Source organism: Cibotium barometz, chromosome 3 (genome assembly GCF_041138505.1).
Source record: "Cibotium barometz isolate CiBa-2024 chromosome 3, ASM4113850v1, whole genome shotgun sequence".
Taxonomy (NCBI): domain Eukaryota; kingdom Viridiplantae; phylum Streptophyta; class Polypodiopsida; order Cyatheales; family Cibotiaceae; genus Cibotium; species Cibotium barometz.
The window spans coordinates 73,869,346-73,896,585 of NC_141048.1; the positions used below are offsets into that span (position 1 = coordinate 73,869,346).

At 49.4% G+C, this 27,240-nt stretch overlaps 1 protein-coding gene across 4 annotated transcripts in view; it reads left to right on the forward strand.

The window, feature by feature from the left end:
* The window catches only part of LOC147640514 (pentatricopeptide repeat-containing protein At4g18975, chloroplastic-like), a 142,819-nt gene extending 118,353 nt beyond the window's left edge, over positions 1-24,466 (forward strand). The window contains exon 6 of one of the 4 annotated variants that reach the window (XM_086781468.1): positions 23,421-23,781. In XM_086781468.1, coding sequence (XP_086637594.1) covers positions 23,421-23,525 — 105 coding nt within the window. In that variant the 3' untranslated portion in view covers positions 23,526-23,781. Of the gene's footprint in view, positions 1-23,355; positions 23,783-23,839 lie in introns of those variants that run through there. The other 3 variants (XM_086781476.1, XM_086781484.1, XM_086781457.1) reach the window with 3 other exon arrangements.
* Positions 24,467-27,240: the final 2,774 nt, after the last annotated feature.

Here is a 27,240-nt window from a genome sequence, read left to right on the forward strand (position 1 = left end):
CCACCGCCCAGCCCGGCCAGCTGCGATAGTGGGCGGGTCTCCGCCTCCGCCAGCTCCTCAGCGCGCCTCCGCCTGGCCCGCCCGTCCTGTATTTCGCCGCCGCTGGGCCCCTGGCACCGCCCTGCCTCCGCTTGCCTCGTCAGCTGTGTGCGCCCTCGACACCTGCAGCTCCGGCGCACTCTGCACGCCTCCATGTGGCTACCATGTACATGCACCCGCCTGCAGCTCTAAGTGCTTCTTCTCGTTGAGTTCCCAGCTCCACCGGCTCCCACCGTCAGCTCTACTCGCCTGTGTGCTCCCCGCCTAACATCATTTACACTCTGCAACTACAAGGTATTCCTAGTACACATTTTTGGTCAAACCCAAATACAAAATTTGCAGCCATTTCAGTGCAGGTCATATGCAGATTTTGCAAACACTTCTGTGCAAGTCAGATTCAAAGGAAAGTTGCAGGTGCAATTTGGGAGATTTCTCAATTTCAGGATAAATTGAAAAAATTGGGCATGTTGCTTTGCCTGCAATTTAGGGGTTTTCAAAATTGAGGTCAAAATCAGCAAATTAAACCTCTTTCATTTGCAGAAATTTGGGGCTTTTGTGAAAATTGGCCAAGTAGATGCACATTGAAGCGATTGGAGTGCATAAAAATTGGGGATTTTCAGATTGGAGCATGTAATTGGACATTACAGCTGTGATTTGTCGCGTATGTATACACATTGTGTGTAATTGAACAATTTGGTGTAGGTTTACACTTGCTTTGGTTTGCAGGCATACATTTGCACAGGACATTTGGTTGCCTGGCAGTGCACATTGGTGCTTGGTTTGCTTGCAGATATATTTTGTTGACATGGCACAGAATGCTACAGATGTATTTGGTGTGCTCACCCAAGAGGACAAGCTAGATGGATCTAACTACTCCCTCTGGAGTTTCATGATCCGTAATTTGCTGGTAGCCAAAGGGCTTTGGGGCATCGTGTGTGGTGATGACACACGCCCACTTACCATACAGCCAGCAATGCCTCAAAGGGGAGGTGCTCAAAGAGCTCGTGATGTAGAACGTGCTCCCACACAAGAGCAGAAGAGATGGGACTCTAGAGATACACAGGCCATGTCATTGATAGCCCTTTCGGTGAAAAGGACTATTATTCCTCACATTCGTTCTTGCAAGACATCGAAGCTTGCATGGGACACATTGGAAGCAATGTATCAGGTACGCAACGAGGCAAGAGTTGCCTACTCGAAGAGGCAATTGGATCTTCTTTCTATGGATGAGGGTGACTCCATGGAAGATCATCTCACCAAAGTGAAAGATTTGCAGGAACAGTGCTCAACATTGATGAGGTTATCCCAGACAGATAGATGGTCACCAACACTCTTCATTCTTTACCGCCTTCCTACTTGGGCTTTCACACCTCTCTCAACCTCTCAATGAGAGGAGGTGGTGATCCCGTCACTTTTGAAGAGCTCGTGGGTTTACTCTTGCAAGAAGAGCAAACAAGAGCAAACTTATGAGCAACCGTGGTATAGACAAGGCATTTACAGCCAAGGATAAGGGTAAAGCAAAGAGCTTTAAGCATGGGGGACAACAGTCTAGCAAGGTTGGTCATGGACAGCCCTCTTCTGGTGGTGAAAAGTCTGACAAAGGGGATGCAAACAAGCCCAAAAAGAAGGAAAAATGTCACTAATGCCATAAGCCTGGACACTACATCAGTGAATGTAGGAAGCGGATTGCAAAAGAGAAAAGGAAAGAAGCAGGCATGGGGGACAACAGTCTAGCAAGGCTGGTCATGGACAGCCCTCTTCTGGTGGTGAAAAGTCTGACAAAGGGGATGCAAACAAGCCCAAAAAGAAGGAAAAATGTCACTAATGCCATAAGCCTGGACACTACATCAGTGAATGTAGGAAGCGGATTGCAAAAGAGAAAAGGAAAGAAGCAGGCAATGCAGTAGCAGACTCTTCTGATGACAAAGCACAGAAATCAGCTAATGTAATCCAAGAAGAGTACACTTTTTTGGTCATGTGCACTAGTGACACATCAAGTGCTTCAGACACTGATATGTCTTGCATTGCATCTGACAGACAGAATGCATCATGGTATTTTGATAGTGGTGCTTCGAGCCACATCACTTCATGCAAAGATGTATTTCAGCACTTGGTTTATGCTTCAAATGGCCGCATTGTATCATGTGCAGATCATACCACATATCGAGTAAAGGGAATTGGCAATGTCATACTTATTGCAGCCAATGGTGCCAATATTTGTATGAAAAATGTATTGTATGTTCCAGGGATAAAGAAAAATCTGCTCTCCGTCTCAGCCATAAACGACCAAGGTTTAAAGGTTGAATTTGAAGATGGGAAGTGTTTGGTAAAAGACTCATCAAAGGGTTATGAAATGGTCACTTCTGGAACACGATACAAAGGCTTGTATAACCTGGACAGCTATGACAAGCATACTTACGATGCAAATACAGTGGCTGCCCACACTCCTGCTATGCATGATGCAGAGCTATGGCATGCTCGTTTTGGGCATGTAAATTTTTTCAGTTTGATGCTTTTGCAGAAGCATCATATGGTTGATAATATGCCGCCTCTTGAGTGTCCACCAAGACATGTATGTGAGGGGTGTATTTTGGGAAAGATGCAACTAAAACCATACCCCAAAGATGGAGCTGTTAGAGCTGAAAGTAAATTACAGCTCATACATAGTGATGTATGTGGTCCAATGCGGACAGCATCCATAGGGGGGCATCTTTACTTCGTCACATTCATTGATGACTACTCCAGGCTTGCTTGGGCTTACCCCTTGAAAGCGAAAGCAGATGTGTTTACATGCTTTCGACACTTTGTAGCAATGGCTGAAAATATGTGTGGATGTAAAGTCCAAACACTCCGCTCAGATAGAGGTGGAGAATACATGTCAAATGCATTCAAGGATTATATGCTTCAAAAGGGCATCAAACACCAATGTACTGTGCCTTATACACCGCAGCAGAATGGTGTAGCTGAAAGAAAAAATAGATCTCTCATGGAGATGGCAAGATGCATGGTGAAAGCACAAAAGTTGCCTCACAAATTTTGGATGGAAGCTATAATGTGTGCAACTCATGTGTTGAACAGGTGTCCAACAAAAGCTTTGAAAACCATAACACCATTTGAGGCTTGGTATAGCCGAAAGCCAACAGTGGATTATATGCATACATTTGGGTGTTTGGCATATGCACATGTGCCAGAACAACTCCGAACAAAGCTAGATGACAAAGCAATCAAATGCATTTTTGTGGGCTACAGCAATGAGAGCAAAGGATATCGTCTTTATAATCCAACTACACGAAGGATTTTTGTCAGTAGAGATGTGATATTTGCTGAGAATTCAGAACAGCCCATGTACAGCTTGTATAAAAGCAATGATACAGGCATACAGGACATGTTTGATGGACTTTTACCCATTCCAATTAGGGGGGATTCAGATCAGCCAGTCCCAACACAACAAAATCCTCATGTAGAACATGTGGAACAGCCAGCCATTCAGCCCCCTTCTATGGAAGAAGTGGAAGATCTTGTCGTGGAAGAGCAAACAGCCATAGACACAGCCAAGTCAGTGCCAAGATGGTTGTTGAAAACTTTGCAAGAAAGCAAACTTGCAGCTCCACTCACATGTAGAACAAGGGCTAGTTCCAGCCATGCTTTGAATATACATCGTGGGGAGTCTGCATTAGCAATGGGTGGTCTCTTTGATTCAGAAGAGCCTTCTTCTTATGAAGAAGCACATGAGAATGAACATTGGTTGCAAGCTATGCAAGCTAAAATTTCTTCTATCATGAAGAACAATACATGGGATCTTGTGGAATTGCCTAAAGGCAAGCATGTCATTGGAACAAAGTGGGTGTACAAAGTCAAAAGAAAGTCTGATGGTATTATTGACAGGTACAAAGCAAGACTTGTGGCTAAAGGCTACTCCCAAAAAAAGGGAATAGATTATGAAGAGACTTTTGCTCCTACTTCGAGAATGACCACAATAAGATAAGTGATTGCAATGGCTGCACATAAAGGATGGAAAGTGCATCAATTGGACATCAAAACTGCATTCTTAAATGGGGATTTACAAGAGGAAGTATATGTAAATCAGCCCATTGGTTTTGTAGTTCCTTGTGAGGAACATAAAGTATGCAGGTTACACAAAGCATTGTATGGGTTAAAGCAAGCTCCAAGAGCTTGGTATGATAAGATACATGCTCATCTAACCAGCCAAGGTTATGAGAATAGTCCAGCTGAAAGCACATTATATGTGAAGAAAACCGATGCCGATATTCTCATAGTCATCTTGTATGTAGATGACATGCTCATTACAGGTACTAGCAAAGCACAAATTTCAGATTTCAAAGCTGATTTGAAAGCTGAATTTGATATGTCAGATTTGGGGCCTTTACGCTACTATCTCGGCATACAGTTTATGCATACAGATGATGGCATTGTTATGCAGCAAACTAAGTACATAAAAAGTTTGCTAAAAAGGTTTCACATGGATGAATGTAAGCCCATTTCTACTCCGGTAGAACCAGGTGTACGGCTTACTATGCATGATATTGGAGAGCCTTTTGAGGCCGGCATTTACAGCGAGGCAGTGGGATGCCTCATTTACTTGTGTAACACGAGGCCAGACATATCTTTTGGGGTGTCTTTGTTGAGCAAATTCATGCACAGTCCAGGCACAAAGCATTGGCAAGCAGTCAAACGCATTTTTCGTTATCTTAAGGGTACCCTGGATCTTGGTTTGTTCTATCCTAGGGGGGGCAGCTTGCAGCTTTATGCATACAGTTATTCAGATTGGGCTGGTGATTATGATACCAGGCAATCCACCAGTGGGAATTGTTTTTTTCTTGGCAGTTCATGCATATGTTGGTTGAGTAAAAAGCAACCCACTGTTGCTACATCTACTTGTGAGACTGAGTACAGGGCAGTCTTCACAGCTATAGTAGATTGTGTATGGTTGAGGAGACTATTGGCTGATCTTCGTGAGTGTCAGCAGACACCCACAACCATTCTCACTGATAGCCAGAGTGCTATGGCCGTGGCACGAAATCCAGTATTTCATGCACGTACCAAGCACATTGAGATTCATTATCACTATGTCAGAGAGAGGCTACATGCAGGGGAGATCAGTTTATCTTACTGCCCTACACAGGAGAATGTTGCAGATTTATTCACAAAGGCTTTACCTCGAGAAAAGTTTGAAGCTTTCCGCAAAGCTTTGGGCTTACTCTCATACAGAGAGTGATCTGCTACCTTGTACAGGTTCACACTTCCACTACAGGGGGGATTTGTAGGCATATGCTCACTTATGGTAGTGCTATGTGTGAGCAGGGCTTAACCAAGGGCACTTTTTTCCATGTGGTTTTTTCCCTTGGACATCAAGTGTGAAAGGACACTCTAACATATAATATTTTGTACTTCTATATTATATGGATGTGGCACACATGCAAGGGTTGACTTGCATTTTGTGGATACCACACTTTTGGCTCTCTCTCTTTCTCTCTCATTTCTGTGTGAGCTTCTCTATCCTGCACCTAACCCTAATGTGCAGGTTTGTGTGTGTGAGTGTGTGAGTCCAACACCCAACAAGATTTGGGCGGGACTGGACTTTACCTCAGGCTCTGTTGTCGGCACACTAGATGTTGGCCTAGGGGAGATCAGCGGTTTCTTGCAGCAGGAGGCATCCCAGAGCAGATTGGAGCAATTTCGGGAGCAGGAGCAGAGTCTTAGGAGGGGCCTGGCATCTTTACAACTGCTCCAAGAGAGCACCCCAAATAGCCCATGGATTGAGAGTTAGTTAGCTGCTTCGAGATAGTAGACCCCCACAGGAGAGAAGATGGTATTCGCAGACTGCGTGACCAGGATGGAGGTATTGTTTCTGGCCCCCCCTATGTGAGAGCCATCGCCACTAATTTCTTATATTCTCTTCTCACAAGTGCCCCATTATCCCCACAAGTGATGGATGCGTGTGAGAGGTTCTAGCAACACACAAGAGAGGTGGTTCCCCCCTCTTAGGTCCTTCTTATTGGCTCCATTTACAGCGGAGGAGGTGGCGGAGGCGGTGACGGCACTATCCGGGCAAATGCACGGGGGCAGATGGGCTTCCAATCTCTTTCTTTCTTCGTCATTGGGACCTCATGGAAGGCGGCCTTGGAGCTGCCTTCAACGAGATTATGATCACAAGTGCCATGCCAAAGAGGCTCTCAGAGGGTTTGATACACTTGATTCCTAAAGAAGGTGGTGACATATTGGAGATCCGACATGGAGACCTATCACTCTTCTTGGGATGGCCTACAAGATCTTGGCCAAGGCCATCAACAAGAGACTTCAGCCCTTTCTCCTGGACTTGATGGCACTCAGACCGGCTTCGTTCAGGATCAGAGCATTCTAGACAACATTTTCACCTTCTGGGAGGCGATAGCTTCGGTCAGGATGCAGCAGCAAGACTTTGAGAAAGCTTATGATAGGGTGGCTTGGAGCTCTCTGGAGGGCACGATGAGCCGGATGGGATTCCCCTTGGTGTGGATTCGTGGAGTCTCAAGACTTTACTCAGCCTCCCACAGCCAAGTTCTCATTCAAGAAGTCCGTGGCGACAGTTTTCCCGTTTCCCGCCCGGTTCGGCAAAGCTGTCCATTAGCACCTTATCTCTTCCTATTCGTCTCGCCGAGGCCATGAGTAGTTTTCTCTCAGCCCAGGAGACCGAGCTTCAGGGATTGCGTCTTCCCCTCTGCACGCAGGAGGAGCTGCTTGACTCAGAGTTTGCAGACGACACAACAACTTTCCTTTCAGAAATTAGTACCTTGCTGGAGCCTGCATTCAAAACGGATCTGGTGGAACTTCTGTCTTCCTCTTCGTCTCGCCGAGGCCATGAGTAGTTTTCTCTCAGCCCAGGAGACCGAGCTTCAGGGATTGCGTCTTCCCCTCCGCACGCAGGAGGAGCTGCTTGACTCAGAGTTTGCAGACGACACAACAACTTTCCTTTCAGAAATTAGTACCTTGCTGGAGCCTGCATTCAAAACGGATCTGGTGGAACTTCTGTGGGAATTGTGGGATGTGTTTGCCTGGGATTATGCTGACATGAAAGGGTTGGACCCGAAGTTTTACCAACACTGCATTTACTTGAAGCCGGATGCGATACCCTCCAGGTAGCAGCGTTATCGCATAAACCCGATGTAGCCAAGTAGGTCAAGGAAGAGCTGGACCAATTGTTGAGGGTGGGATTCATAGCACCTATTGAAAACCCGGACTGGATTTCTCCTATAGTCATTGTCCCAAAGAAGAACAAGAAATTACGCATCTATGTGGATTACAGAAAGCTTAATACGGCCACACTCCTCCCAGACCCTTTTCCCTTGCCCTACATGGATTCCATTCTAGATGATGTAGCAGGCCTTCTTTCCATGTACTGGCCAAGTACTACTATTGATCCAGAACTTCTTATGGGTCAGCAGTGACGGGAGGCTAGAGAGGGCCAAGGTGGCATGGAGAGTGATCATTCAGCCACATCGTAGAGGGGGCTAGGTCTCATTGACCCTGCTATTCAGAGCCGTGCCCTGCTAGGCAAGCTGATTGCTAGAGGACTCCTTCCTGGTGGTGAGGCCTAGAAGGATTTCCTATTGGCCCGGATTTCAGCCCGCACCCCGAGTCTTGGGGGCCCTTGGCCGCAGAGTATTATATGGATTTTCACAAAGATGTGGGCTCATGGTTTTAGTCCAAGATTTTGAGGACAAATTTGCAGCCAGCTTACTTCAAGCTTCGGATCATCTCAGGTCAGCCCTTAGACAGATAGCTCTGGCAACCTCAAAGGAGCGGCTTCGGCCATGTTCGGGGGCCGATCGCATGTATCATGGGGTGCATTGAGCGTTGGACGAGCTAGGTCTCTTGGAGATTGGATTGCACACAAGCAATTACCCTCGGAGGTGCAGGAGGGAGGCCTGACAGGGATCTGGGGTAGAGATATGCTTATCATCAACATCGACTCAACTATCCCTCGGGAGTGGCTGACTCCTATCCCAAACCTAATCCCCCCATTGTTTTTACCAGACATGATATTCTCGTGGCGGTCCACGGAGCAGATGAGGGCAATGGTCTGGTCACTTTTACTATTGGATCCCATGGTAAACTAGAGAGATCCGAGCTTCCCTTAGAGGACTTCAGGGGCTGCACCTTGCAAAGAGTGAGGGTGATTGGCTTTCGAGCACGGGAGTGGCACATAGACCCACTGCCGGCCAAGGTGCCAAGGAGCGACTATGGATATGGGAGTGCCGATCTCTCACGCGCCTACGGTGGGACCCAAGAGAGTGGACTTGACATGGCCCCGCCTAGCGAGAGGAGACTCTGGATGTCCCCTTCTTTGCATATACTACGTGACTAGGCCGTAAGATCCAGATGCCAGAGATTGATGGTGCCCCGGCAGCAGCAGCACATTGGCAATCACAGGGCCTCTCAGAGCACTTCCTTTCAAATTTTTGGAAGAGGCTATAGGACAGTTTCCGGCCTAGAAAGATCACCCTCTTTCTTTGGCTGATGCATCGCACACAAGAGCTTGGCGGTTGGCACTTGGCTAGCAGTTGGAGGTAGGCCAACAGCTTGCCCGCGGTGTAGCCACCCTCGGGAGTCTCAGCGACATTGTCTTTGGGATTGCCTGAAGGCTTAGCAGATATGGTAGCAAATTCTCCACATCTTCAGTATGGATAAGGCCTCGACCCGGATCATTACATGGGGCACTGTCGCTTGGGCCACAGAGGCTGAGGTGGTCAAGGCTTATGAGAAGGATGGGGGAGGGCTAGCCCTTCAGGTCTCTCACCATAGTATTTCGGCAGTACCGATCCCAGCCCCACCTACAGCTCACTGGCAACCAGGCTCATGCCAGAAATGGGAGATTTTCAGCAACATTGCAGCCTGGCACATTTAGCGAGCTAGATGCAGCGAGGCCATTGAGGGTACCCATACTCCGCTTGCTGAGTCCATCAGGAGCATTTGGCTCGACATCATTCATACCCTCCGCAGTCAGTGGGAAAGCTTCAGGGAGGTTCTAACCGCATGTGGAAGCGGCGGGAAGCTTTCTTGAGGTTGTGGAGGCGTAGCCCTTTTCTCACAGATAGAGGCGGTGACCCCACTTGGCACTACAGACCACCTGTGTGGTTGTTCCCCCTCCCCCCTATATGTGAGAGCCTTCTCCTCACAGAGCGGCCAGCCAGAGGAGACTTGTCTCTTCCCCATATGATCATGTGATTCCCGCCCTGTATAGGAAGCGAGTTTGTCTATAGCCCTTCGTGGTTGTATCTAGCCCTTTGTGGCTTTTTTTTCATTAACTAATAGAAGGATCTTTTTCCCTGAAAAAAAAAGATAAAGAGATAGTCCAACAATCCATGCCATAGAAGGAGAGTATGAATCTCTCCTAGGAGGCTCTCTCCAAGGGGTGTGTTGTACCCTCACGGCCACCCTTATTGTCAAAGGGCTGCTCAACCATGTTGAAGTCTCCTCCACCAATCCAATGATCAACCTAGGGCAGAAGTTCTGTGATGGTGCCCCAAAGGGCCACCCTCTCTCCCCGTACATTAGGTGCATAGATATTCAAGATACACAACTTCTATCCCTCTTGCATAACCATAATCCACTGTACTCTAGCAGGTATGCTAACACCATAGTCAATAACATGAGGCAAAAGTGATGTTGACACTAAGATGCATACCCCACCTTTGGTCCCCTGTGCACAGGACCAAAAAGTGTCTAGAAAGGATCTTACCAGTTTTACCACACTGAAGCATATCCAATTTGTGCTCTTCTTGCAGGAACAACACATCCATAGGTCCACTTGTAATGGCAGGGTGGAGCTGATCAACAAGGTGCTTCCTTCCTATTGCGGGTCCTAGACCCTGCACATTCCATGAGATATTGCCGGAGTTTTGACTAATGCGTAATCCTTGGAGCAAAGTTCAATGTCAACATGTTCACTTTGTCCAAGACTCTGCACAATCTTACATACATGCGCAATGTGTGGGTGCCTTGCAGGGCATCGTGGCATATGTCCTGCCTTACATCGTGCAAGGCCTCATAAGATGGCAACGTGTCCTGATTGTTGATCCCAAGCAAGGACTCAACATAGTCATTGTGCCCTGATGCTACACCCTTCTGCGAGGATGACAGTGCAAACTCTTCACTCTGAGGGGGTAATCCTTGGAGCAATGTCCAATGTCATCATGTTCACTCTGTCCAGAACTCTGCACAATCTTTGCGTACGTGCACAATGCATGGGTGCCTTGCAGGGCATCATGGCATATATCGTGCCTTACATCTTGCAAGGCCTCATACGATGGCAACTTGTCTTGATTGTCCATCCCAAGCAAGGAGGACTCAACATAGTCATTATGCCCTGATGCAACATCCTTCTGCAAGGATGACTCTGCAAACTTTTCACTGTGACCCAATACATCATCATTGTGTCCATTGTCTTTGGGAGAGGCATCATCATGTGCCCTCCTGGAGGGTGGCTATGAGAGATGACCAAGGATTCAAGGAACCATGTCTATTACCCAAAGGAGACCACACAGTGCACAGGTCGATTATGGACATATTCCATAGATACATGGAGGGCTCACTATCTCATCCCTTGAAAGATGGTGGTTGCCTTGGTAACCCCATTGTCCTGATAGAGAGTGAGCGTGCAACCGTAGTAGAGACACACATTGCTAGAGCCCATGAGTGCCTTGGACTAGTCACACAAATGCTTTATTATATTGATCTACCCGGTTCACATTTACTATTATAGCTCTTGGAGATGTTTGGATTGTATACCTTCTTGGTCTCATAGGCAATTTTGGGTCCCACAGATGTTAAAGAATCTCTCTCCCGACCTCTCCTTGCATTCCGCCCCTTCGCTTCCACCTCCCCTCCCTGCTCGTGCTGCGCGCTGGTGGTCTCCTCTCTCTACCCGCCTGCGCCCAGCACCCCATCCCGTCAGTCCTTGCATTCCGCCCAAAGTGTAGAATGTCCCTATCCCGGACTAATGGTCAAACCCTCAACCAGAAGCCACCCCCGCTTACCCCATCACGCATCGGGCCGGCTCCCATCTTCTCCCGTGTCCTTGACCACAGCTTCAGCTGGGTGATTGTGACAGTGGTGCTTCCTCTTGAAGACAGAGTGAACAAGATCGAAGAACAAGCTCAGAAGGCCCTCTCAGACCAAAAGAAGCTGATAGACAAGACATTGAACGAGCATCAAAAGGAGATTCATGCTATTAGGACTAAGATCAAGGGCAAAGAGAACCAATAGCTACAAGATGAGTTGCGACAAGAGATGGAAGCCTAGAAGGACGCATGCCTGGCTGCATGCATGGAGAAATGTATGGAATTATTCAAGGAAGAGATGCACAAGTATTGCAAAGAGGAATCAATCGTAGCTCGCTGAAGCCCCCGCCTCCACCCTGCACTGCGCGCCCTTCGCATTCCCTCCCTCGCGTCCCTTCCTTCCACCCCCCGCCTGCCATCGCTCCCTTCTTCTCGCCGTTGCGCCCCCTCCTTCCTCGCTGCTGCGCCTCCCCCCTCCTCGCCATCTGGTCACCCCCGCCTAGCCTCTTCGTCTGTTCGCCCACCCCCCCCCCCTCTTCGCCTGTTCGCCCCCTCTCCCTTTGTCGCCTGTTCGCCCCCCCACCTCTTCGCCTGTTCGCGCCCGCCTCCCTTCAACAGCGCCCCGCCCCCCCCTCCCTTTCGCGTTGTTGCCGCCCCCCCCCTCAGGGCTTCTCCTTCGTTTTTCGCCCCCTCCCTCCTCTTTCGTGCTGATTTTCACCCCTAGGGGGTTTTGTTTTTTTCTTCATTTTCATCCGGTCTTCCGCCTCTTTGTGTGCAGCCCGTTTCTTGCAGGTTTTCCGCTTTCGCCTCGCCTTCGCCTGAGCTTCAGACTCTGATGGAGACTCCTCCCGCCTCGCCTCAGAGGGACTCATCCGCAGCCCCCTCGCCCGCCCCCGAGGACATCCCCATCAGGCTTTCTCTTTCGCCGGAAGAGGAAGCGAGCCTAACCGTAGAGGTGGAACGCCTCCAGGCTCACTCCACCATCTGCCGTATAGTCGGCACTCGCCCCAGCAGAGGGGAGATCAGGGATCTTCTTCAGGCTCGCCTTCTTGCAGATCTGGGCAAGATCCTGGATGTACAGCTCCTGGGCCAGGGCCATTATCAGATCGAGTTCGAGGCCGCCCAGAGCGTTGCCAAGGTCCTTGCCATGAGTCCTCTGGACATCAGGGGTGCTCGGGCTTTCTTCAGACCTTGGCAGCATGGATTTGACCCAGCAGCGGCGGAGCAGGGAGAGCGCCTCTTCCATATTACAATTTGTTTCCCTGGTCTCCGCCGGGAGTATCTTCCGCTCCTCTCCAGGCTCGGAGCACTGGTGGGCTCGGTACTAGAGACGGGCCCGTCAGCAGCTTCAGTGGTGGCCAGAGCAGCTGGGCTACCTTCGGTCAGAGTGTTGGTGTCTGACATCTCCTCCCTTCCTAAGGTCATTCAGCTACCTAGGATAGGGGGGGGGGGGGGGTGGATAGATCAGAGAGTGGAGTTCTCGGGGCTCCCGAACCAGTGCTTCATTTGCAGGCAGGTCGGTCATCTGGCCAAGGCCTGCCCTCGCAGGAGACCTCGACCCTCACCACAGCAGCAGGCTACTGATGGCCCGCCCACAGATTCGGCTCGGCAGGCTGCCTCAGGGACACCTGCTCAGGCCACAGAGACCTCGGAGTGGCAGCCTGGACAGGGGCGCCGCCGAGGGAGACAGCCACAGCAGCACGCCCAGAGACCGCTGCAGCAGCAGCCACAGTCTCAGCCTCACTGGGTTCCCGTGAGGAACAGCTTTGCTCCCCTTCAGGAGGAGACCCCTGCAGCGACCGAGGACCAGGAGATGCCAGCTCCCTCTCCTTCACCCCCCCCACCCCCGTCCCCTCCCACCGCCTCGCTTCCACCATCGCCTCCTCCCGCCCCCGCTCCGGTTTCGGCAGCGGCTCCCTCTCCACCTCCCTCGCCTCCCCCTCCTCCCCCTCCGCCCGCCTCACCTTCCCGGGAGACCCTGGCAGTTCCCTGGCGCTCACCTGCAGTCCGGAGAGCGCTGAGCACTGACCTCGCTCGAGCATCACAAAGGAGACCTATGCCAATTAGGGCCTCACGGATTTCATCTATCCGCAGTCGGCTGAGTCGCCTTGGCATTAGACAGCGCTCGGAGGCCTTTGATTATACCTTCACACGGCTTTTTGGAGCAGAGGGCCCCCATGAGCCAGCACCCATTCGAGTTCATGTAGTGATACCTCCGGCCCGCGGGGAGGAGGCACTAGACTCAGCGGTGGCCTTCTCGTTCCCTCTATGTGGACCTTGTGATCGGGAGTGGACTCTTGAGCTCGCTCTCAGCACTTTGAAGACTCAGGCAGTTGAGTTTTCTCACCACATGAGCGATCTGGAGGTGACAGATGTGATAGGCCGACTTTGGGAGTTGGCTCATTTTTTCTTGGATCCCGGGAGTGTGGATACCTCAAGGATTCGGCATTTGGTCGTGCGCATAGTGGCAGACTTGGCACGCGACCCTGGATATGTGAGTATACACGAGGTTTCTTTGTCAGAGCAGGAGGCAGTCGCCATGGGCCACAGCCCCACTGGCGCCTGATCCGGGATTCTTGCAGTACACCGGGTGGGCAGATTCACAGCCGTTCGGATGGGGACTACTCTCCATCCAAGCCGCTTGCGAAGGCCCGCCGTACGGCTGAGACAGCATCCACCTCAGCAAGGCATCCATGAGGATCATCTCATGGAATGTACAGGGCCTTGGCGGAGCACACTTTATACGCTATCGAGGTTGCTTGAGGCAGGAGCTTCAGAGATGCCTGGTTGGTGGCAGCATTGACATTTTGATGATGCAGGAGCACCACTTGGGTGAGAGCAGGATCCGGAGATATGGTTCGGTGATGCCTGGTAGATGGGACACTTTTTGGTCTGCAGGGTTTGGTCCTTTGGGTGGACAGGGAGGAGTATGCATGGTTATTGCAGACGCATGGCGGTAGGCCATTGTGGATCGAGGGATCATTGTGCCTGGTAGAGCACAGTATGTCATTCTGAGGATGCATGATGAGCTATTGGGTGTGCTCAACATCTATGCGCCCAATCATGCTAGTGCCAGAGCAGAGTTCTGGACTCAGGTTACAGATGCATTGCCAGAGGCCGCACATTGGTGTGTTGGGGGAGACTTCAACATGCTTGAGGACCCGGCAGATAGGGTGGGAGGCAGTCATGTTACAGTGTACGGCACGGAGCTTGCAGCTTGGGACCGGTTTTGCATGTCACTGAGGATCACTGATGCATGGCAGCATGGGGCTTTCTCCCGGTCTCAGGACAGTCTTAGTTTCTCTCGGTCGGATCGCCGGCAGGGAGGGACTAATCTATCACGGATTGATCGCTTTTATGTGGGCGACTGGTTAGGGGAGCGAGGGGGCTCCGTCGGCATTCTCGCTGGCACCTCATTTTCAGATCATGCGCCAGTTATATTGACATTGGAGGAGGGGACACGGGAGCCCAGCTTGCAGTTGAGGATCCCAGAGAGGGTACTTGCAGATCCCAGTCTCGCTGAGGACATTGAGAGGATCTGGCATGATAGTCAGTGCTCTGACCAGGATGCAGCGGGCCAGTGTGCCCAGGGACTCATTGATCTTAGCTCTTTTCTACACGCTGCAGCTTTGACACGATTGGGAGAGATTCGCGAGCGGAGCAACGGCTGAGATGCAGCCTTGCTTCGCTACAGCGCCTTCAGGAGCAGCAGCCTGCATGTGAGTGGGTGGCGTCCCAGCTGAGCCAGGCACGCCAGGAGGTTAGAGAGGTAGAGGAGCAGAGACATGAGTTTTACTATCGTCGTCAGGCCTCTCAGTGGACGCAGCTTGGTGATAGAGTGACTGGGGAGTTTTTTGAGATCACTGGACCCCGTCATGCGCGAGCAGGAGTCCGCCAGCTTGGTAGACCGGATGGATCGGTAGCTACTGAGCTCGGGGAGATCAGAGCCATTGCCACTACATTTTATAGTGACCTGCTTTCAGCGGAGCCTGCCACTGAGGATCGAGATGTTTGCAGACAGACTGTGTGGGCCCATGTGCAGAGGAGGGTCACAGACCATATGCGTACAGTTCTAGGTGCGCCTCTGTCAGAGATTGAGCTTGCCGAGGCCTTGAGGGTCCTGCCGCGACATAGTTGCCCAGGGGAGGACGGACTGACGCCGGCCTTTTTTATGCGCTATTGGGACCTTTTGGGGCCAGGCCTCCGCAGGGGCTTTCAGCATGTTTTGGACACTGGGGTGATGCCGCAAAGCTTTTCAGAGGGCTTGATCTATCTTATCCCCAAGGGGGAGGGAGTATCAGATGACATTCGGCATTGGAGGCCTATTACGATCCTCAATACTGTCTACAAGGTCTTAGCAAAGGCCTTGAGTTTGAGGATCCAGCCCTTCCTGGGGGAGTTGATTCATGCTACTCAGACAGGATTTGTCAAGGAGCGCAGTATCCTTGACAACATCTTTACTTTCTGGGAGGCGACGGCCCGAGCTAGATTTCTTGGAGAGGACTTGGTCGTGATGCTTCTCGATTTTGAGAAGGCATACGATAGAGTTGATTGGGGATTCTTAGAGGGCACTATGCTTCGCCTGGGCTTTGAGCCAGGATGGATCAGAGGGGTGGCAGCTCTGTATTCCACAGCTCGCAGCCAGGTGCTGATTGCAGGAGGACGGGGGCCGAGTTTTGAGCTGACCAGATTAGTCCGTCAGGGGTGTCCTCTCGCCCCTTTCCTTTTTCTCTTCTTTGCGGAGGCTATGAGTATGTATTTGACGGCAGAGGAGGTTGGTTTGAGAGGACTTCAGCTCCCAGTCCGGGGGGAGGATTTGCTGGATGCTGAGTTTGCAGACGACACGGGCTTATTTTTGCATGGCCAAGAGGCCAATCTTATTCGGGCTGAGCAGTCGCTCCAGGTTTTTAGTGCAGCTTCGGGAGCATTGATCAATTGGCGCAAGACAGTGGCCTTTTGGATCAGTAGTGCTCCCACTCCGGCATGGAGCCCGGACCCCGGTTTTAGATGGATTCCTCCAGGCACAGCAGTGCGGTATTTGGGATGCCAGATTGGCCTCGATTTGTCACCTGAGCAGCAAAATTGCCCCGCTTCTTCTGAGCATTCGGAAGAAGCTATTGTATTGGAGTACAGCTCGACTATCCTTGGTTGGGAGGGTGGTGGTGGCAAATCAGGTGCTGTTAGCGACCATGTGGTACATTACGTCTTGCTGGATTTTCTCGAGCTCTTGCATCAGCCCGGTACAGAGGCTGATCAGGAACTTTCTGTGGTCTGGGCGGGACGGTCAGCCAGCTCGGGCAAAGGTTGCATGGGCAGTTATTACACTTCCGCTAGCTCATGGCGGTTTGGGCATTATAGATCCAGTCGATCAGAGTAGAGCCTTATTGGGGAAGCTTATTGTTCGGTGGTTGCTTCCAGGCGCTGAGCCTTGGAAAGAGCTCCTCTTGCAGCGACTGCAGGCTCGGGCGCCCCCTGCAGGGGGTACTTGGGCACCAAAGATTCGCTGGATCTTCATAGAGATGAGGAGGACAGGCCTCAGTAGAGGATGGGAGGACAGATTTGCTTTGAGTATCCTGAGAGCTTGGGAGCTGCTGAGACCGGGGCTCTCTCAGCGGCCTCCTTCTTGTGTTGAGGAGCGGGCCAGGCAGCTGCTCATCTGGAGCCCAGCGGTTCGTACGGAGCAGGGTCATATGCTGGGTTCTCGGCCTCGTCTAGCCTGGGGACCTTTAGCGGCAGGCCCAGCTCGTAGTTTTGGAGACTGGCAGGCTTTCTGCAGTCTACCAGAGGAGATCCAGGTGGAGAGGCTGAGTCACTTCAGAGGGGGGTTGATTATGAGGGATGATATACAGGAGGCACTCACAGAGGAGTGGTTCACACCTCTCGAGCCAGTGGCCCCACGGTGGATGGGAGCCTTTACACAGTTGGAGATCTTGATTGCTGTCAGAGCTAGCACTGAGGATGGCAGATGCCTCTACTATGAGATTCAGGATGAGGGCAGACTCCAGAGAGTGGAGGTGGAGTCGCCTTTGGTTGCAGAGTGCACCTTTCAGAGGATTCGGGTAGTGGCTGCCGCTTCTCGGAAGTGGCATATTGACCCCGACCCTGCTGATGTGCTCCCGGATTGGCGCATATGGGCATATGCAGCGCGCCCCTTGGCCCGGCTACAGTGGGACCCTGGGGAGTACGAGTGGCATGATCCTTATGCATCCCTTGAGGCCACAGAGATCACCTTTTTCTAGTATACTGTTCGGCTGGGACGGCATATTTTGACGGCGAGGAGGACGGTTTCTCCAGCGGCAGCGGGGCATTGGCGATTGCAGGGACTCTCACAGGAGTTCCTGGAGGATTTCTGGGCTCGGCTCTGGGCTAGTCGGCAGGCCCGCAGGATCTCGGCTTTTCAGTGGCTGGTCGCCCACAGGGGCTCAGCAGTTGGCACTTGGCTTGTTTACAGCGGTCTTCCGGCGGCCTGCGTCCGATGCGGCCACCCTATGGAGACACAGAGACATTGCCTTTGGGATTGCCCTCAGGCACAGCAGATTTGGCTGCGGATGCTGCGTATTCTGGCCCCCCTCTCTCCAGAGGGTGTGTTTACGTGGGGTGCCGCTGCTTGGTCGACTTCGTCAGGGCCTGCTATGGGCTATGAGATGGAGAAGGGCAGTCAGGCCATCAGATTTATTAGGGGCCAGCCTCGCCTGGTTCCGGCACCGGATTTCTCGTCCGCCAGCTGGACACAGGAGAGGGATTTACGATGGGAGCTCCTCAGCAGCCTCACCATCTGGTTCACCTGGAGGGCCCGGTGCTTTACGGCCTTTGAGGGGAGATTGGAGCCACCAGCAGAGACTGTACGGGGGATTTGGCAGGAGTTGATCCACACCTTGCGAGGACAGTACAACCGCATCCGGGGAGACTCGGATGAGGCGATCTTACGGCGCCAAGCCTTTCACACCACTTGGCGCTGTGGCCCGTTCTACACCTTACACACGGGATCCCCCCGTTGGCACTACAAGCCACCTGTTTGGCTCTTTCCCCTCCCTATTGTATGATTTAGCCGCTCAGTTCTTTATACTGATGCTTGTATTTTGCAGCACCTAGGGAGAGTCTCCCGGGCTGCCATTATGTATTCGCTGCTCTTCTCTCTCTTAGGAGCAGGAGAGATCTTTTGTAGCCCTACGGGCGTTTTTATATAACTAATGAAAGGATCTTTTCTCGGAAGGGGAAAAAAAAAAAAGTATTGCAAAGAGGAAGGAGAGCTAGCTACACAAGAAGCCCTTGCTCTAGAGAATGCCCAGTTGTGAGACGCCAATGCCAAACTTGAGGCAGAACTAGAGAAGGCAATCACAGCAAAGATTCAAGAGGCCAAATCAGGATTCCAGGAGAAGTATGCAGGCCTTCGAAAGGACATGGAAGCAACCAAAGAAGAGGTTGGAGAAACCTCCAAATGGGTTGAGGTTGTGAAAAAGCAAAAAACAGTCCACACCCCAAATGCCACATCCATCATGATGGCCACGCTTGAGGAAGAGAAGCGTCGCCAATCTAGGGCTCTACATGTGCGAGTAACAGGCTTGCAAGCGGGAAACTCACCAAAAGAGGACAGGGAGACTTTATGCAGACAGATGGGCCCCATTGACACCCCCTTTGTAGATGCTTGGCCAGGAAGGACTTGACGAGGGAAAAGCCTCTCCTCCTCAAGTTTGGCTTTCTTGAAGAAGAGGGCCACCCTCCAAACCACCAAAATATACCTCGGAGATGACCTCACCCCCCTACAGGTGGAACACAGGAAAGCCGGGATGGTTTAGGTTATGGAAGCCCGTAGGACAAGGAAATGGGCCATTTATCGTGATGATCGAGTCATCATCACGGATAAACACCCCACATGATAGTGTTGGGTCTATGAGACAGATGCATTGAGGATAGGAGTACGGAATTGCAATGGAACTCTATGGTCAAACATACGAGAATTCACAAAGACTTACAGATAGGAATATTATCTTCTACACAGAAACGCATCAAAGCCCTGAGAGAGGGCTTCCCAAAGTGGAGGGTTACACATGGGAGTCAGCTTTCAGAGGACAAACACGTACCAGTGGGGGTGCGTGGAGGAGTGGCATGCTTGTTTCGGAGAGGCATGCTCACAATGGTTAGACACAATGGGGAGGCTCGCTTTATGTGGATGCGATTAGCCGGGCCTAGCTTGAGAGTGATGCATATTGCAGTATGCTACTTCCCACCAGAGAAATCAGAATATGCATGTAGGTTGACAGAGAAAGGGGAGACTCCATATGCGCCATTATTTGCGGACATTGCAGAGTTCTCCCAACAAGGAGAGGTCTTCCTATTAGGAGACTCTAATGCACAGACAAAAGGGGAACACCTGTAGACATATGACTTCTAGGGAGATGCCATTATGTTGTCAGAAATTGACTTGGCTGAGATGGGCCTCCAGAGGGCCAACCAAGATATGGGGAATATGCATGAGCTGGTTATATATAATGGGCTGTCCAGATGGCAGCAGCCGGACAGCCTTAGTCTTTTCCGCATAGGGGAGGCACTAGTACGGTGGATTACCTCATGGGGTCTCCTGCTCTTATACCACACATCCCAGACTTCACCATCCCTCCTCCCCCCATACTAGCTGACCATGCATGACTTTCTTTCACAATCTCATGCCCCACCTTACCCCCCACACCCACACCCCCTGCCACCACCTTCACCCAGATTCATTTCCATCATGATCTTGACCACATCTATGAGGACCACCTCTCCCGCTACATTTCAGCTCTCGACTTATCCCTCCCGATCTCCACCATTACATCGTAGCTCTCCTCTATCATCCATGACTCCACCCACGCCAACTTCCCCTACACCACATGCTCCACAACGAGTGTGCTAGTGGGATCCCAACCCCAGAATGGATGGTATGATGAAGAGTGCAAAACCACTAGGCTTAGCCTCTTACGCAAGAGGGAAAATGGGCTGATTTCAGCACATAAGATGCAACACATGTTCCGTACATTCACTCACCAAAAGAAACGGGCATTTCTCGCCAGACGAGAACAAGAGTTATACCAGCTCTTTTTGAGCGAGAACAACTCAGAAGCCTGGCACATTCTTGAAGAAAAAAGAACACCTACACCTATCATAGATCCTAGCCTTTGGGAAGCCTATGCACGACAGCTGTATGATGTGCCAAACCAACCTATACCACAAGTGTCACACATCCCTCAGCCTACATCATCTTATCTCTATGATTCCCCCAATGTCAATAGGTCTCTTAAAAAGTTGCATAATGGGAGAGCAAAAGATTATGAGGATCTACGCACGGAACATTTTGCCCATGGGCACCACGTATTGGCTCCCATTGTTGCCGTTCTTTTTAATAGAGCACCTTATGAAGGCTTCCCACCCTTGTGGATTACCAACACCATTATCTCCATCCACAAAGCAGGAGACCCCACGAACCCACGTAACTACAAGACTATCGTGATTGGTCACACAATGGCCAAGATCCATGGGGAAATACTAGAGGACATGATGAGCTCTATGGCAGAGTGGATGGGAAACAGAGCATCAGGCTAGGCAGGCTTCAGGAGAAACTTCTCCACGCTGGACCATATCTTTACTTTATGGGCTATCATAGAGGAGGCGAGGTCCTCAAAGAGACATGTGTATTGCTGCTTTTTGGATTTCCACAAAGCCTTTGACTCCGTCCCTCGATCCCGTCTGATAGGACGCTTGCAGGAGCTCTAGTTCTCACATGAGATGATATGGGATGTGATGGCACTATATGAGGCGAGTACGTGTACTTGGTGGAACCTTGGGAGATATATGTAGCGCTGCCCACTGTCACCTACACTCTTTGGCCTATACATTGATGAGATCGCAGTATTTGTGGATAGTTTCGGAGGTAGAGGTTCACCATTGGCTCAGACAGTAGTGCCCATATTGCTATATGCTGACGACATTGTCTTGATCTCAGATTCAGCCGAGGGTTTACAGAAACGCTTAAATGCATTGGACAGATTTTGCAAGGAGAGAGACCTTACGGTCAATTTGGGCAAAACCAAGGTTATGGTCTTCAACACATCTTATGCATTCACCTCACGATTCTCTTTCATACACGGAGATGCCCCAGTGGAGATTGTGCAGAAGTATGTGTATCTAGGAGTCACTTTTACAAGCCCTTTGTTCTACATGACCACAATCGCCATTGACCGACTTGCAAAGGGGCATGCCTACCTAGCCCGAATGGAGAGAGTGTTTCCAGGCACATTTCCAAGAACCTCGCACTAAGTGCTACATTTTTGATACTCTAGTACGACCAACGGCTATGTATGGTGCAGCCTTTTGGGGGCCAGGCCTAGGAAAGGATCACTAGAGGAGCATAGAGGCGCTACAGGTGATGATGTTGTCACGCATGATCAAGAGTAAGCCATCTGTACCACATGACATTCTACATGCAGAGTTTGGGGTGGCCCCACTGGTTACAGATGCCCTGTTTCAGACCGTCACTTATATTCGGCATGTATACACGCTTGATAGAGATCGCCTCCCACAACTAGGACTAGTGTCCTCTATGCAATTATACTGCGAGAGGGAGAGGGAGAGGGAGTGATTGAAACGAGCTGGACTGCCCTCCTCCTCAGTGAAATGGCCACCACCATTATCGACACATGCATGGTACTCTAAGGTAGTCGAGTGGTTTCATGCACATGGCATACAGATGGACTGTCTCCCCCGTTTAAGTATAGCCTGGATTCCCCCTACCTTGATCTCTCACGACAGGAGATCATCCAGTTAGATCTACTCGGGCTACACATACACCAGACATGGGTGGCTCCGTCAGAGATTGGTAAGAAGTATGAGTTCTACAGAGATCACTTCTTGAGACTCTCCGAGGATGGATTCTTTGAGATCTTGGGATACATACAGATACACATGTCACATGCTATGCATATCATGATTGGCCATCTCGAGGTATCCTCCCACCGCCTCAGAGTAGAGACTAGCAGAGCTGAGGATATCCCACGTGAGGAGAGGACATGCACAGTATGCACCACAGGAGCAGTAGAGAATGAGGCCCATTATATGTTCAGTTCCCTAGCTTACTACGAGATATGGGGGAGATTCCACTGCCTCTTCCGAGAGGGATTCGGACCACTCACACGGGTGATACAGTTTGAGGATCTGAGGTGCTTGGGCATGTACTTGATGGAGCTCTGACGACACAGGGATGTAGTGTTGAGGGAGCATGCTGAGAGACAACCCCAGCTCCGAGAGGACACCTCACAGAGAGCCATCACAGATTTTTTTGTGGTACACACATCCACATCGAAATCCACTGCCCACAACAGTTCCTCTACTACGACATCAGAGCCCACCACTCGTACCCACGCTCCAGCTCCACGCCCCAAAGAAGTTCTTAGCGATAGAGCTCAATCCATTCTGCAAGCCAAACGTCCCCGACCTAGAGCATCAGGTCCCTCCACCACACAGAGACAGATTCGTGAGGTTCTCTCTGCTGACATGACACGCTCCCATCACAGAGGCGTGACATTCACTCCACTATCAAAAGGATTTTGGCCGAGGCAGGTATCGTTATCATAGTTGTTTCCGTACGGTGTATGACACCATATCGTACAGAATACCGTATGGATTTTTCCGGAAAAAAAAATCGCTTTTTTTTCTCAAATTTCCCAAAAAAAAATTAATTTTTTTGGGGGGTTATGCTTGTCTATGGCTGTTTGAGCTTCCTCTGTACTATGATGCTTCCCTCCTTAAAATACTCCGTATCTCAAATTGGAAATACCAAAGTTTATAAGTATTTTTTTAAAACATTGTATTTTATTGTACGATAAGAAAAAAAATTATATCATGCCGTATTTTCCCGTACAGTATCATATCGTACGAATCCTATGGTATCATACCTGACAACTATGATCGTCATTAGCTGATCACAACATATTTCACTTTACACAAGATCATCTATTGATCACATGTACTGTTAGATGTTTTCATTTTACTTTTTCCTTCAGTTTTCCATGCCTGAGTATATCCATGGTACCATTGTATTACTTTTGGTCTCATAGGCCTTTGGGTCTTCCGTAGATGTTAATATCTTCCTCTCTCTCTCAATGCATCAATGAAGCATCTTTCTTTGGTTGAATGTGGAAAAATGTAAGTTAGAACAAGCCATTTCCTCATGGGATCTTTGAAGTAGTTGTGGGGTTGCTAAACTAGTTGCTTTTGTATAAAACAGCCTCCATAAATTTGAGCCTGTGTACTGTGTAACTAAATCAACCAGCAGATGTTCTGTTTTATAAGGTATCTGACAGGCGCATAAGGAAAGCTTTGACAGATGCCTGGTCTGGACATGTAATTGGGTGCATTGTTGACGGTCCCTCATTTCAAGTGATGACATTATCTTGACATTAGGATGTCACGCTAGAGTGGCAAAATACAGCTGACTTTGGAGCACATCTATGCAGTGATGCTTGCTTGATTGCAAGAAAATCGTGTTTACATTGTCAGTAAGAAGTAGGTTAATTCAAAATCCTAAAACATTGGGTCCTTCTAGGTGCAACATCTATGTGTGTTACCATAATAGGCGATTGGGATGTGGCAAAGTGCTGATTTCAAAGACTTAAAATTGAAGATTTTAAAAAAAAACTTGAGTATTTACATGACAAAATTCCAATTTAATGTAGTAATGTATCTTTGTGTGGGTGGGGTTTTGTTCAAAGCTCTTCACAAGAATGGAGCAAAGTGGAAGGAACATGGACAGAGACTCTATCATGAGGGTTGCAAGGGCATTTGAAAAAGCAGGGTTCCTTGAAAAGAAGAAGCAAATGTTACACAAGTATAACCTTCCTCTACAAGATGATGGAGAAACTCCTGCGGATAATGGGACATCCTAGTCAATACATGTGCGTCCAAAGTGTTTACACCATTTTGTCTCCCCACTTCTCTCTCTCAGGTTAGGAGATGGCAGGGTTGGCAAGGGCACACAATTTCCAAGGCTGGTAGTCATGTCGTCTATTTGACATCCGGCTGAGCTACTAGGCTGTGACTCTGCAGGCTGGTTTGTTATGCTTGTAGAAGGCAGTTTGAACCTGATTACGTTTTTTGAAGCCTTCTTTACAGAAGCCTATATTTTGACTTTTGATCCCTAACATAAAACACTCAACTGTAGTTCACCTTGTTTAAGTACTCTGCCGAGAGTGTATAGAGTTATACAGTTGCCTTATGTGATTTGAGCACATCTTAAAGAACGGGATTCATTAGTTTTGTATTTAGTCCATGTTTATCCACAAAGAGAGTGGCATACTACTGTTTAAAAGCTATGCCAACATGTCAATCTTATTATTGAAATAATCTACTAGTGTTCAGATAGCATTATACATAAAAAGGATGAAGTGCACATGGAGTCTGGTCTTCATCATTTGGGTGGATAAAGGGAGAAATAGCCATCATTCAGCAAGGCCAGTATACATGAAGGGTTTCAGGTTTATTTTGAGATTATGACTCGTCCAACAGTTTTTCCTCAAGGGGTTCTTTTAGCACTAACTTGATCTCTCCGAATGACCTTTCTAGTGAACTATTGAAATGCACAAGCATCTCAGAATGCCAGCAAAATGACATGTATCTGAAAGCCTAGCAGCGCTTTGAAACATTGACAATCAAATTCTATCAATTTTTCCACTCACTTACATCCATGGATGTGTTTGAACCCATACACCACATTGTCCTCCCCTAACCCCCAGCCCCCCTTCCTTTCCTCTGCTGGGCCCTTCCAACTCTCCGGAAGCCACGTCCTAGGAATGCCTGCAGTCTCCCCTCGGCTCAAAAAAAAAATTTCTTTTTTAAATATCATCCAAAGGACCAACGACTCACCCCTATCTCACTCAGATTGGCAGGCCTCTCGTGGCTCCACCCCTATCATAAGTTGCTGAACTCCATAGAAGCTGTTTTTGGCCTGGTATTGGAGGTCTCTGTGCTCCCAGGACTACCCTTGTCTGCCTCAGCAGCGGTCAGGCATCCATTTCAAATGACCACATCATGCTTCAGAGGCTGGGTGATTCACACTTTAGTTAGGATGGAGATTAACGAGAAACCAGATCCATGCCACTTTTGTCACATAGCTAGGGATTGCCATAGTAGCAGGAGGCACACGTGGAGACGGAGGCCACGTGCCCAGCAGGTGCCTTCATCTCCTCTTCCCCCCCCCCCCCCCCCCCCCGGGCCGCTCCACCCCAGCAATGTGTTCAATGTTGGGTGGTTGTTAGTGATGATAGACGCCCTAGAACCCCCCCTTCTGCCCAAGGTCCCCCCTGTGGAACATCCTGACTCCTCTGCCTCTCTTGCCAATCATGATGTAGACTTTTTAGAGACGGCATATGGTTCTCAGCGCATTCCCTCTTCCCCTCGAAGAGAGGGCTTCTCCTCTCCCATGAATGGGAAAGTTTGCCATCCATGCCCTTGCACATATCCTCTCTCAATAGGACTTTCCTACCCTCTCCTCCCCGCATGTGGCTACCCATGTGAGATGTAACCCCTTCCTTCAGGGGTGAGGCATTGCAGTCAGTCTCACACACCTCTCATACATTTCCCTCTCACGATATCGTCTCATGGAATATACAGAGATTATGTGGTGTATTTTCTCAGCTCTTTGGAGACAGGTCGTGAGGGGCCAACTCCACCCTTCAGCCACAAATAGCTTTGTGGACATATTGCTCGTTGGATGACATACACAGAAAGCCCTCCTCCCTCCTTCATACTTGGTCTAACAAAAGGAGAGATGCAGGACCACTTCTATGTTGATGATTGGGTTCTGGACAGGCGAGGACGTATGCATTGCAGCTGGCTCTTTTAAGTCTGATCACTATCCAGTGGTTAGGCAACATGCATCTTCATCGCTCTTTGCCCCTTCATAAACAGGGGAGGATGTATGCATTGCAGCTGGCTCTTTTAAGTCTGATCACTATCCAGTGGTTAGGCAACATGGATCTTCATCGCTCTTTGCCCCTCGGATGACATGCTCTCTCACCAAGTGATTGACATTTCGAGATCCCGGGACTTTTTTAATGGCCGTGGCTCCTATCACCGGGTGGCTCTGATAAGGAGAGAAGAGGTTATTGATCATGACAGGACCATCAAGCACATGTTACTGGCACACTTCGGAGGGAGCATGAAAAAGACCCCCTAATGCCTTTTGGATCTCAGACACTCTTTGCACTTTTTTAGGGCGCATTTCATGGAACCCAAGGCAAAGTACCATTGTTATGCTCAAGAGTCCTTTTAGGTTCAGATAATAAACAAATGTAGTTGCTATTCACGGTCCCTCTCTTAGCAAAGGTGTTACAGTTGCATGGTGCTCACGGCACTGTTCACTTGGATCCTATTATGGTGGGCAAATTGTCTCCAACTGTGATGGTGAACAGATTGCCTCCAACTTTTACTCTTAGCTTTTCACTGTCGAGCTTTTCTTTCCTTGTAGAGAGAGAGCATAGCAGAAAGATTGGGCCACCTTACCACAATTGATTACAAAAGAGATCATGATTTCTTGTCTTATTTTTTGTTGATCAGTGAGACAGGCACTCTTTGCATTCCCCCGTGGCAAGTGTCCTAAATATAATGGCTTATCACCGTCCTTGACCTTTTGAGATGATTTCGGGGTACAAGTCACAATGGCCTTCTAGGAAATGTGAAACACAGGTAATATGCATGCCTTCATCACGAAGGGTCTTATACATATCATCACAAAAGGGGAGAATAGGACAAATATAAGCCAATGGCAGCAACCAATTACATTGCTTGGGATTGCATATAAAATTCTTGCTAAAGTAGTTAGCATAAGGTTGCAATCGATGTTGCAGAATGTGATCCATGACACTTAGATTGGGATCCTTCAAGGGAGGAGCGTTGTTAACATTTTTTCATTTTGGGAGGCTGTGGAATGGGCTAAAGTGAGGATAACCAAAAACCGAGCAAGCGAGGATTGAGCAAGGTCCTCCCTCGAACGAGGGAGGTCATATTTTTCCCAAAGAAAACTAATCTATGTCATGAAAACATGAAATTTTTCGCGGGAGACTATATAAATGTATTTAAACTTATGGATGTATACATCATCGTGGAGTACTACATA